The sequence below is a fragment of the Calliphora vicina genome, chromosome 3 (genome assembly GCF_958450345.1).
Source record: "Calliphora vicina chromosome 3, idCalVici1.1, whole genome shotgun sequence".
NCBI classification, from domain to species: domain Eukaryota; kingdom Metazoa; phylum Arthropoda; class Insecta; order Diptera; family Calliphoridae; genus Calliphora; species Calliphora vicina.
In genome coordinates this window covers 75,404,881-75,417,453 of record NC_088782.1, presented here as the reverse complement: position 1 = coordinate 75,417,453, position 12,573 = coordinate 75,404,881, and the positions used below count along the sequence as shown (strand labels likewise).

At 27.4% G+C, this 12,573-nt stretch overlaps 1 protein-coding gene across 1 annotated transcript in view; it reads right to left on the bottom strand.

The window, feature by feature from the left end:
• Positions 1-12,573, bottom strand: part of LOC135955537 (titin-like) — an 80,278-nt gene that overhangs the window by 9,288 nt on the left and 58,417 nt on the right. Inside the window, exons 6-7 of the mRNA XM_065505886.1 lie at positions 3,876-4,487; positions 882-1,151 (exon numbers count right to left, since the gene is read on the bottom strand). Coding sequence (XP_065361958.1) covers positions 882-1,151; positions 3,876-4,487 — 882 coding nt within the window. The remainder of the gene's footprint in view (positions 1-881; positions 1,152-3,875; positions 4,488-12,573) is intronic.

Here is a 12,573-nt window from a genome sequence, read left to right as displayed (position 1 = left end):
GTCGTAGTGAAGTTACAGAAAAAAAATCAAACTAAAATCATAAATAGTTATAAGTAGGAGAGTAAATAGTACATAATAAATAATATAAGAATACGACTGGTTATGATACATAGAAGGTGGAGTTATTATTTGCAGGAAAAAAAATAGTTGTATTTTATTAAAATCAACACATATATCAATTAATCCGTTTGTTGTATATTTATTGCATAAATAAATGGAAATAAATTTGTAATTTCTAAATGGATAGTCCGATTTCAATAAAACTTCAGGGATAGAGAACAGATTGAAGTTGAGTTTAAGTTTACTGTATATGGAATATACTAGATTATCGCACTTAGTCTGTAAGTCAAAGTGCAGGTTGAAATTTCGGAAATAATTTGATAAATTTTGATTATTTTTATAATTTTAAATAAAATACAATTATTTTTGTGATAAACTAAATAGAAAGAGAAGAATTGAATGCAGTCATGCCAGTTGTATGGAATAAATATTGTTTGTAATCATGCTTGAACGATTTAAATTATTGAAAATTATAATTTGAAACAAAACAAAATCAAAAAATAAATATTATGAAGATGCATTTAGATATTTATGTATGTATGTATGTTGTATCTATGCAATTAGAGCTCAATATTATTTAAATCTCAGATATTATTCATCATTGTAATATAAATTATTATGTTTTTCTTATAAACTAGATAGCATTTTACTAATAGCAGATACTACATGTTTGTATGTAAGTAAGTTTGTACACATTTAATATAATACTCGTTCGTTATTAAAAAAAAGTATCTAGATAAATTACATTTTTTCATTTTACGTTTAATTGTATGTATGTATATTTGTATGTATGTAATTATTGATTTATTTATGACATATACCTGCTACTATATCTTGTATATCATTATCTGGTGTACTTTGACCAATATCGCCCAATGTATTCGTAGTTGGCGATTGACTATCATCCCAACTTATTTTTGAAAAATCTCCTTGCAAGTGACTTATTTCATCATCCTGTACAACACTTTCAAATTGTTCATCAAACTTTGCTGCTTCGTTATCTAAGTCCTGAACATGTGATGAGATTTTTTGAAATTTATGTTCAACGCGTCGTGTTCTAATTGTACTACGTTCCTCTAAAACATCATCAACTAATGAATTTAGAAAAATTTCAATTAATAAAAATTCAATAAATAATATAATCATTTGTGTGATCATATGTGTATGTATTCAAATATATATTTTAATATACATACATATGTATGTATATACTATGCATTTATTATTAAATCAATTAAACAATTAAACATAAAACCAGGCCAGTTCACTTTTGCAAGATTGTTCATATTTGCGAAAGACATCTAATCCCCATCTATAAACATTGGATTGACAGCTGAAGACAATTTAAAAGCAAACAGCTATCCCCAAATTATTATGCAGCTAAATACACTACTCTGTTGATTTAGATTTCAACTCTTCATAAAATCCGTTAAAAAAAACAAAAATAAGCTGTTCATATTTTAAAGATTTTGTGAGGATCGGTCATCAAATGATCCTACCTCTAAATATTTTACTGTCACATTAATATTGATGGTGGATATATGGAAAATATTTTAAAAAACTACTACATCTGAGCAAGTTTAGAACTTTTTATACTTAGTTTACCTATTCGAAAAGTATCATCAAAATGCTAAAAATCTACATTTAGAAAAAGCTTACAGCAGTAAAAGAAAATGATCGAATCAATCACCCTAGTTATTTAAATATTTGTAAGTTATTTCATGAACCAAAAACAAATAAATGACCACCAACTAGCACTATTTTAGATTAGAAAAAAGGTAATTATATTGCGGAATTTCGCTTGTTTCAGTTTATTCAATAAACTAAACCGTTTTTGAGTTATGCGAATATATATTGTGCAACCTCCTCCATTTTTGAAATAACGGTATATCTCGAAAACGAGCTAACCTAAAAAAACAGTTGGCACCACTGAATTCAGCTTACTCGAATTAGTTTAACCCACCGGGTGCCCCGCTTGACAGTTTTTTCAACTAGCACAGTGTTATTATAAGACAATTATAAATGATCAGGTCATTTTCTAAGACCTTGTATGGGGACTAGGGACAAATGTTGCTCGATTTTCGCCATACCTTACAGCATATTGTCAGAGTAGTTAGAAATAATTTGTGTAACATTTTATCAGGATTGCCGCACAATCAACATATTATTACTGCTCAAACAGTATTTGTGGAAAATTTCAGCCAGCTAGTCAATTTTGTTTGGGTTCTATCGTATTTTCAACAGACAGACCGACGGATGAACATAGCTAGATCGTTTTAGAATTGTATAAGGACCTAGAATACATTTGGGTGGGGAAAATAAATCAACATTTATTTTACACTTTTCCTTTTTTCACCCCCCTGGGTCCATGTCTGCAATATATATATATATATATTTTTGTGGGTCTGAGATGAATATTTCGATGAGTTACAAACGGAATGACAAATTCAATATACCCCCATCTTTTTTGAGGATGGATATAAAAATCAAATTTTTGTATTTTAATAAGTAAGTTTATTTTTTCTCAGAACATTTGTTTATTTGACAAATTTTTATTATATGTATATTCTAACATTGATTAACGTTAAATTGTAAAAATTAAAATGTATATTTTCGATATTTGAGTACATTGTGATCTACATATGAGGAGCCGCAGAACAAAAGGTACTTTTTCGAATTTTTCTACAAATTGATTTTTTGGTATTTTCAATCAATTTTAATTTCCAAAAATTTTTAAATTTTCAAAAATGTTCCATTTGTTCTGCCGATCCTAATATATTTAAATGTATTGTAGTATAATACTAACTTTGTAATTTGTTGAAAATGTTTCATACCGAAAATACCATTAAACCTAAAGTAGTGTTACCGAAATAGCAGCAAATATCGTTATCGAAATAATCCGTTACCGTTTACTTTTAACCGTTTCACATCGGTTGTTATTTAAGAAAAATATTAAAAAGAGATTTTGAAAAAAAGCCGAACCTTAGTTGTAACATATCGCAATATATCTGTTTCTCTTTTGACTATTAAACACATGGTTCGTTGGAGTCCATCTGTTGACTTATATATACAATTTAGCATGGAAACGTTGGGAATTGAATCGGTTCATCAGAACACAGTTTTCAATATGATCGTCCAACACATTTATTAATTAAAATGCACGAAATAACTACACAGTTGTCAAACACCTAACTTTAAGAACGATTAATGAGAAAAGTATGTATTTCCATGCACTTTTAGATTTGCGTCTATGGATACGAGTATTATGAAACTTTTAATTACAATATATACACATGTAGCAATATTTGATTCAGTTTGTAAGAGATTCGGCCTTATTTAATTCTTCCTAATTCAACTGGTGTAGGTTGGATTTTGGCTTCGCTTAAAGAAACTTGTCCTCCATATGGGTCCAGAGGGTTTCAACTCTGGAGTACTTCGAAAACCGAGTAAGTTGACCTTGAAGACCTGTCTAAGTAGCGATGCACGGTAAAGTCGTATCTCTTAAGTCGTCTCGTTCTCATATGTCATATCTCTTTATTATTTTCATTTACTGAATTTATTTTCATTTAGAATACTTCTAAAATTTTACATAGATTTGTACAATATATTTGCAATTACATATGTAAAACTTTATCATTTTATAAAAATTATTAATGATCTCAACTTTTCAAAATTGTCTGATTCAAATGAATCGGTGTGAGTTGTAATGTTACTGTTTTTAGAAGTGTATGTTTGTGTAGAGGTGTTTGTGTAAATCAGATTCTGAATTTATTTTATACATAAGAATATGTGTGTGTGTGTGTTTTTTTTTTTACCTTGTGCCACAGATGTCTGAGGAGTTGTGAATTTAGTTGCACACATTTCATCACCATCATGTGGTAACATTTGAATTGTTTCTTGTGTTTGTTGTACGGAATATGTTGTCAAGGTGGTGGCTGGACCAGTCATGGTTGCAATGTGTTCATCGGTAAAACTTAAATTATCATCAAACGATTTGCCAGACATTGATTCGATTGTTGGCGACTTAATGACATCCAAGCCATCAACGTCATCGCATGTGATGGCATAATTTTCACTTTCTGAATTGTATTCCGCTCTAGCGTTATTGTCAACAACAACATTGTACGTTTCAATATGATCACGATCTTGTTGTTCGTTGACAATATGAATACTTTCCTCAAGAACATTGTCAACTAAAACGGTTGCTTCACGACGCACGTTTTCAACATTCGATGGTAGTGATTTTGCCATATTGGAATCAGTATCAATAACAGATTTATCATGTTCATGCTCATAGTCATCGTCCTCTTCGTCATCGTCTTCCTCATCTTCATCATAACCACCATTATCATGATCTTTATCTTTATCATCATCATCATCACCACCATTTACATATTTTTCATTTTCTATTTCATATTTTAAAGTGCCTGGAAAACAATTGCACATTTTGGTTTTATTGTATCGCTTGGGCGCTTTTCAATATTAAAATTTTAATTAATTTTATTGAAAGGAAAAATTTTTAAAAAAAAAACTTAACAACGCATCTTATTTGTTTAATTAATGATTTTTAGTAAGAAATACTTGCAAATTAAATGTGCAATTAAAATTAAATAAAAAAAAATTAACAAGAAAAATTAACATTATGAAAACATTTCCGTTGAAAATTTATTTGACTTTACCAGCGATAACATAACAATAAAAACATATTTTGGAAGCATGTAAATGGACTTACATTAGATAACACAGGTCAACAGCAAAAAAAGGCTTCACTAACCACTATATAGATTTGATGCAAATCTATATAGAAATCAAAAATGGTAAAATTTTTGAATTCTATGGATAGATTTTTTTTCAAAATTGCGAATTTTTGTAGATGTTTCACCATATAATTTATTATAACTCGAAAACTCGAAAAGGGTTGATCCGATATTATTGAAGTAAACTTGGAAAAGTTCCAATTTACATAACCTTCAATCTGTTTATATATTGCGTTTTAATCGGTCAAAAATGTATTTTTTATGTGAAAATAGCAAACAAAATATAATAGCAACTAAATGAGATATCGATCATAAAAATCGATTGATTCTTTTCGAATTTATTCACAATTAAGTGAATTCGCTCATTTTCACAATTGAATTGATTGAAAACATTTTCCCCATGCTATGTACAAAATTTCAATCGGCTCAGTAGTTTCGGAGTTATAATAACATATTGAAGCAAAAAATATATTTTTTACGTGAAAAATTAATTTTTATTTGTTTTAAAAAAATCATGAAAAATCGAAATCGGCAGTAATTGTTCAGATTTATTGCATTATCGAAAAGCCACATGTAATAGGAACAAAATGACATATCGATCATAAAAATCGATTGATTTTTTCGAATTAAGTGTATTCGCTTATTTTCAGAAAATTAATATATTCGAATGAATATATGTGAATAAATTCGATAATAATCAATCAATTTTTATAATCGATATCTCATTTTATTGCTATTATATGTGGGTTTGTGATAAATTGATAAACCTGAACAATTTCTACCGTTTTCAATTTTTCATGATTTTTTTAAAACAAAAAAATTTTATATTTTCACGTAAAAAATATATTTTTTGCTTCAATTTGTTATTATAACTCCGAAACTTCTCAGCCGACTAAAACTCAATATATATGTTTAAATTTGTAGATAGCATGGGGAAAATATTTTTAAAATTCAATCATCAATTTTATGTATATCAAACAAAAAAGTAAAATTTTGTGAAAATTAGCAAATTCACTTAATTGTGAATAAATTCGAAAGGAATCAATCGATTTGTATGATCGACATCTCATTTTGTTACTATTATATGTTGGTTTGTGATAAAGTAATAAACCTGAACCATTTCTGAAGTTTTCTATTTTTCATGAGTTTTTTAAAACATAAACATTTGCTATTTTCACATAAAAAATATATTTTTTGCTTCAATTTGTTATTATAACACCGAAAATACTGAGCCGATTAAAACGCAATATATAAACAGATTAAAAGCTATGTAAATTTGAACTTTTCCAAGTTTATTTCAGTAATATCGAACTAACCATTTTTGAGTTATCATAAATTATGTGAAGAATCATCTACAAAAATTCGAAATTTTTGAAAAAAAAATTTAAAAAAAACTTCTTCATAGAATTTAAAATTTGGACCATATTTGTACTACTGGGACCACAATACAACAAAATAGTGTAGTGGTTTAAAAAGCCTCTAACATTTTTTTGATTTTGTTGCCCTTTGTAATTTGTTAAAATAGTATGACGTTGGAAGAACCAGTGTTGGCTCGAAATTTACTTTTTTTTATATCGTTTACAAGGGAAATTTTTTTATTTTTTGGAAGATCATGAAAACTTAGTGGATGTAATTATCATAGTAAGTATCTAGAAAACGTTTTTGAATAAAATTGTATTCCAATAGTAACATTATTTTAGAAGTGTGATTTGTGTATACATAAAAGTTATTTGCACGTTAAAGTGGTTTTTAAAAATTGAGGGAGCTATGGCAAATTATGAGCCGATCCTCATAAAATGTATAAAAAGGATGTAATCCTGTATTGGTTTTAACTAATGTCAACATTTTAAAAAACTTTCTTCAAGGTTTACATGGACAGCCGGACAGACGGACAATAATAAATCGACTACGAAAGTAATTCCAATGCAACTCCATTATTAAAATAAATAAATATATTAATAAATACCGTAACGATAAAAAAATAAACATGTTAAGAATAGTTAATACTTAATATACTATAGTTATAGTTATTGTGATTGATGGTGATGTTGGTGGTATTAGTTTTGGTGATAACGATTCATGATGATTGTAATGATAAAATGTTATTGTGTTTTTCTTATTAATTGATATGTACATAATTAGAGTAATTATGCTGATGTGAATTTAAAAGATCAAAATTATTTCAAAAAGCATTAATATAAATAATTTATACTATATATGTATAAATATTTAAGTAAAATTAACAAAACTATTGATATTTAGCTTTTGGTAAGCTCCTATACATTATTGTTCTGAATTCTTCATTTAAACATTTGAGTTAAAAAAATTCTGACATTACAGTGCAGCATAATCAAAAGTGTTTGAAAATAAATCTGCCATTTGTCCCGGTCCACACTGTGAAACATTTGCTGCAAAACATTTTTAAATTCTCTTTTGAAACTGCATTCGTGTCCACACAGTGAAGTTTTTGCTTTTCAGTTTTTGACATTTCTGTACAGTATGAATACGAACGAATAAATGTGAATGACATACTCAACAAAAACTTCATGTACATGAAACAAAGTTCCCTATTTCATCCCTCTTTCCCCTTTCATCAACAAACTAAAATGTTTTGCAGCAAATGTTTCACAGTGTGGACCGGGACTTTCTAATTGGCTCTCTCGATTGGCATACAATTTCTTATGGCCGTAGGAGAGGAGTATTCTTAGCTTTTGTTTTGACCCAGTGGTGTCATATCTGTGGAGTTTGGACAAAACATCTTAAGTCGAGATAAGAAAATATCTTAAATTTTTTATAATAAAACTAACTTTTCAAAACTCTCAGTTTACACTAATCTGCTTCTTCTTCTTACGAATATTAGTTTCTGAGATATCATAAAAAACAAATCAACTTATTTGGAGTTGTTGTTGATTTGTTTTTGACAAAACAACTTAATTCGAAAAAACTGTTGAATTTATCGATAATTATTTTAATATTTATCGTTTATATAATTCTTTGAGACAAATAATAAAGTTTTTCAAGGACAAATAATAAAATATTGATGGATAAATTCAACAGTTTTGCGCTCTACTGAAAAATTTGAATATTCGACTTAAGTTGTTTTGTCAAAAGTTCACAGATATTATCTTTATAATTGTAACACATAGTGTATGTTATTTTAAGAAGCCATATTAATTATATACATTTATATAATTTGGATTATTCATAATATTAATTGATTTATTATACATATACGAACGAGTATATATACATATATATATATTAAGCTCTAATTGCAACTAGAATATAAAATTAGAACTATAAAAACAATATCCACAGTTAAAAAAAATAAAATATATAGAATAATATCAATATAAATATTCATAAATACTTATGTACATTCGGGTTATAATATTGTTTGCGCTTCAAAATACCTTATAAATAAATAAAGCCTTTTTTAAGAAAATTTAAAAACTTCACGCACCGAAAGCCAATTCTAAAATGCTTTAATCCATTTTTAATTAGTTTTTTGCCGATATCTGGATTAAAATCAGAGTCGAAAAAAACAGTACCTTCATTTGGAACATTGTATTACTAGTATTGTCAATTAGAAGCAGAGATAGAAAATAACTCGTCCATATACCAAAAAACCCAAATTGTGATTTATATTTTTGTGATAAAAATAAATCACTGAAAATAACAGTTATAAAATTATTTTTATTTAAATGGTTTGGTATGACCTTTATTCGTTTTTGTTATTTTTTTAATGGTTTGGTGAGAGATAAACAATTCATTTGTTCTTGTTCTTAATAACTGTTACTTTCTCTTTTATTTACATACAATAACATATTATTAGTAATTGTTAACAAAGTATGGAAATAATATGATAAGTATGATGTAATGAAGTCTGAGTAACAGAAATGAGATTTTTTTTTTGAATTGTTATTAATCTTTTGATAAATTTTATATATTTAAGCGTTGATTTGTCACAAAAGTCACAAGCTAACCTTTAGGAAAAAATAATTTATAAATCACTCATCCAGATTATTTGTGTTTGTTTCTTTTCTGTTTCTCTCAACCCCAAACCTAAAATGGTCTCGAATAAATCACTCTCTCAGTGATATATCACAAACAAATATTTTTAAATGCGAATGAGAATTTACAATTGAAATGAAAGTGAACCCGTTATTTTCGGTCTATGATTTAAAGTATATATCGAGGGACTATATTCAAAACCCTCTATCTTGAAAAACACAACTTTTCAGCAGAGCCAAAAAACTGTTTTTTTTTCGCGTATTATATAGTAGATAATATCTACTTGAGTTATTAAAATTCGGTTATTTGGCTGAATTGATAGTGGACAAGAATATAGAGGTTTTGGTTCAATATGTCTTGTATAAGGTTTAATACGAACAGGCAGATCAATGTGATCTATATCAAAATTTAATTTATATTTTATGGTATCATCTGGAACATACATATGTATGTATGTATAAACGATATTTTAAATTAGACACAGTAGGATCGTTCTTTACTCGTCCTGGTCTAATAGAAGAAAAAAACATAAGTTTGTCATCATTGTAATTATTAAAGAAATCATAATTTAAAGAAAAATAATTTAAATATTCCAAAAAAATATTTGAAAATTAATTATTTGAATTATTTGCATTCGGAAAAATTAACCCCCATATGCATAAACAATTTATAAATTTATCAAAGGTTTATAAAACAAATTTTGTATGGAAATTTAGTTTGATAAATTTATAAACTGTTTATGCATATGGGGGTAATTGTCTAAGACAGAGAAATAACAAAAATTCAAACAAAACAGAAACAAAAATATGTTTGTTATGAAATTCACACCATAGCAAAGTGTGGTAGATGGCAAATCTAACTGGACAAAATTAATAAATCACGTTGAGTTCACTTCTCACTTATGAATCATATAAAAAATGAGTTCAAATATATAAACGATTATAAAAAACCAACCTTTTTTTCGCAATGTATTTTGGGAGTTTTTACCCATTCTTCAAAAATTTTCTTTCGTGAAAAAGCAAGAATGCGCAAGATGTTTTTGATTTACCTTGAAGTGAACACTTGAAAGATTAACTCAAATATAGTTTTACACCGGAACTATCCGAAATAAACAGCTTTAACTCTACTTGAAAAAAGGAAATATTTTATTTTTTCTTTGTGTAGGTCATACTGGAAAAGTGAAAAAAATGTATGGCGGTCGCAAAAATGCGCAAGATGTTTTTGATTTACCTTAAAGTGAACACATGACCGATTAACCCAAATATAGTTTTACAGCGGAACTATGTGGAATAAACAGCTTTAACTCTACTTGAAAAAAGGAAATATTTTATTTTTTCCAATTTCTGATCTTCTCACAAAAAATAGTTTTTTTTAATAGTTACAATGGAAATAATTAAATGAAAATTGTTGCATATTTCCTTGAAATAGAGCTTAATAATAATATAAAAAAATTATGACAATAAAATCACCGTAGCCTTTTTAATCATAAACCAAAGTCACACAAAAAATACACTTCTCTTTGAAATCTTAATGTACCTGTAGACAACAACTGACTTTAAAGCTTAGTTTTTCCTAATCGGAGCTAAAAACTAAAAAAACAAAACATGAATTACAGTTCCCTATTGTATTGAGAAGCTCATTAAATGATCAGAATGAATGTTGACAGACATTTATTTTTTAATTTTGTCCAGCTAGATTTGTGATTTACCACAGTGTGCATAGATGAGGGCTGTTTTACTGAACATTTTACCATCAAAAAGTCATTTCGTGAAAATCATTATATATCATATTCCCTGGATATATTAAATTCATATTCATGTAACAACCTCATTCATATTATGAAAAATTATAAAATGTTTCGCAACATAAAGATACGACATAAAAACAAAAGTCGCCTAGAATTTATTTCATTAGAAATAAATGTTTTAGTAACTTTCAAATTTATAACCCGTCCGTCATCACGCTCAACAAATTCTACACTAAATTTTCGCTAAAAATATAATATGAATGTGTACAATGTTCCGTACTTTATTCATAGTGCTTGTGAAAATCACAAACATATACTTTTTTTACTGTAACCATATATATGGTTGTTACAATCATGTGAATCGTAAATTAGCCATATTATGGTTACCACAATTATGTAAATAGTTGCTGTGACTATAATATTTTTAAAAAACTTGTAACAATGTTGAAATGGTTACAGTAGACATGCACAACTATATTTTTTCTCTGCGTGTACCCAACATTTAATCAAGTAGTTAATGTATCCCTTATAGACTGTAACTGTCACTAATGTCTGATCACTTGACCAACTCTATTTTATAAATATTGGATCATTTGACACGTATTTGCTTTTTATAGTGCAGAGAGAAGTCAATTGTTTACTTTATACATCCCATGTAATCTAACGTGAAGACAAATGTTACTTAAGTGTCTCTAAATAATCTAGAGTGTAGTCACTGGCTTTATTCAAATTGTGTTGGTATAATTTTCATATAATTTATATATAATTTTATAATTTTCTGTTTGCTTAGGTATACTGACATCCCATTTAACATAGCATTAAGTCAATTGTCACTTTAGAGTCGCTAGGTAACCTAGAGTGCAGTCATCGCTTATGTACCGAACTTTAAAATTTAGTTATTTTACCCATATAATATGCTATGAAGTCAATTAGCACCCGTACATGTTAAAATAACTAGTTATGTGGCTGATCAAGTAACCAGTTATGTATCTAGTATGGTAACTGACTCTGTGTAACCGGTATGTTAATCCAATGTGTTGACTATTTAGGACTAGCTATCAGACGGACTCATTGTAATCAAAAAGGGCTTAGGACATCCAACTGCTGGGTATTTCACATAGTTTTTGTATCTAATTTATATGTGTACTATAGATGAAGAAGTACCGTACAGAATACTAACATACGGAATGTTAGTGTTTTTTTCGAACTCTGATCAAAATATCAACAAATAGTAGATTTCAGATAAAACAAGAAAAATATTGCGATATCATTAAATATTGGTAACAAAATCAAAATAAATAAAAGAGTATTGCAAAAAAAAAATGTTCATTAATATTGAGATTCAATCAAAGTAAGTAAACATAATAATAGGTCTGTTCAATAACTAAAAGTTGTTACTAGTTAGTAACAATTGTTACTGGAAAAGCGTTCATTAACTCAAAAAACTTGCAAGTAGAGAAAAAATCAAGAGCGTATACATTTTAGAGAGTGTTCTCTCGTTGCAAACTATTACAAGTTCTATTTGGAACTCGTAATAGTTAGCAGCTTATATTTCAAATGTTTTGTATTATTGTGTATTTATTTACAATTTTATTTTTGTGGTGAAAAAATGTAAAAAAAAAGAATTATCAATAAAATTGAAGAAAATGTGAGTATTTATACATTTTAAAAGGAATAAAATAAGAAAATTATGTGTATAAAACAATTGTTACTGGAAAAGCGTTCATTTACTTTTTACTATTATTGAGAATTTAAGAGAGTAATTTTGTAAATTTTGATTTTATTCTCCCGTTGCAAGTATTTACTGGGAAAGTAAATGAACAGACCTAATAAAAATACCAAATAATAATTAAGAAAATTATTAAAATATCTTTAAAAAACTTCATAGCATTTGGTGCGTGAACTTTATTTACGATTTCGAAAAAATAATATCATAATATGATATTATTTTTTATTATACGCATTTTGGATATTTACAAACATCCATAACCCCAA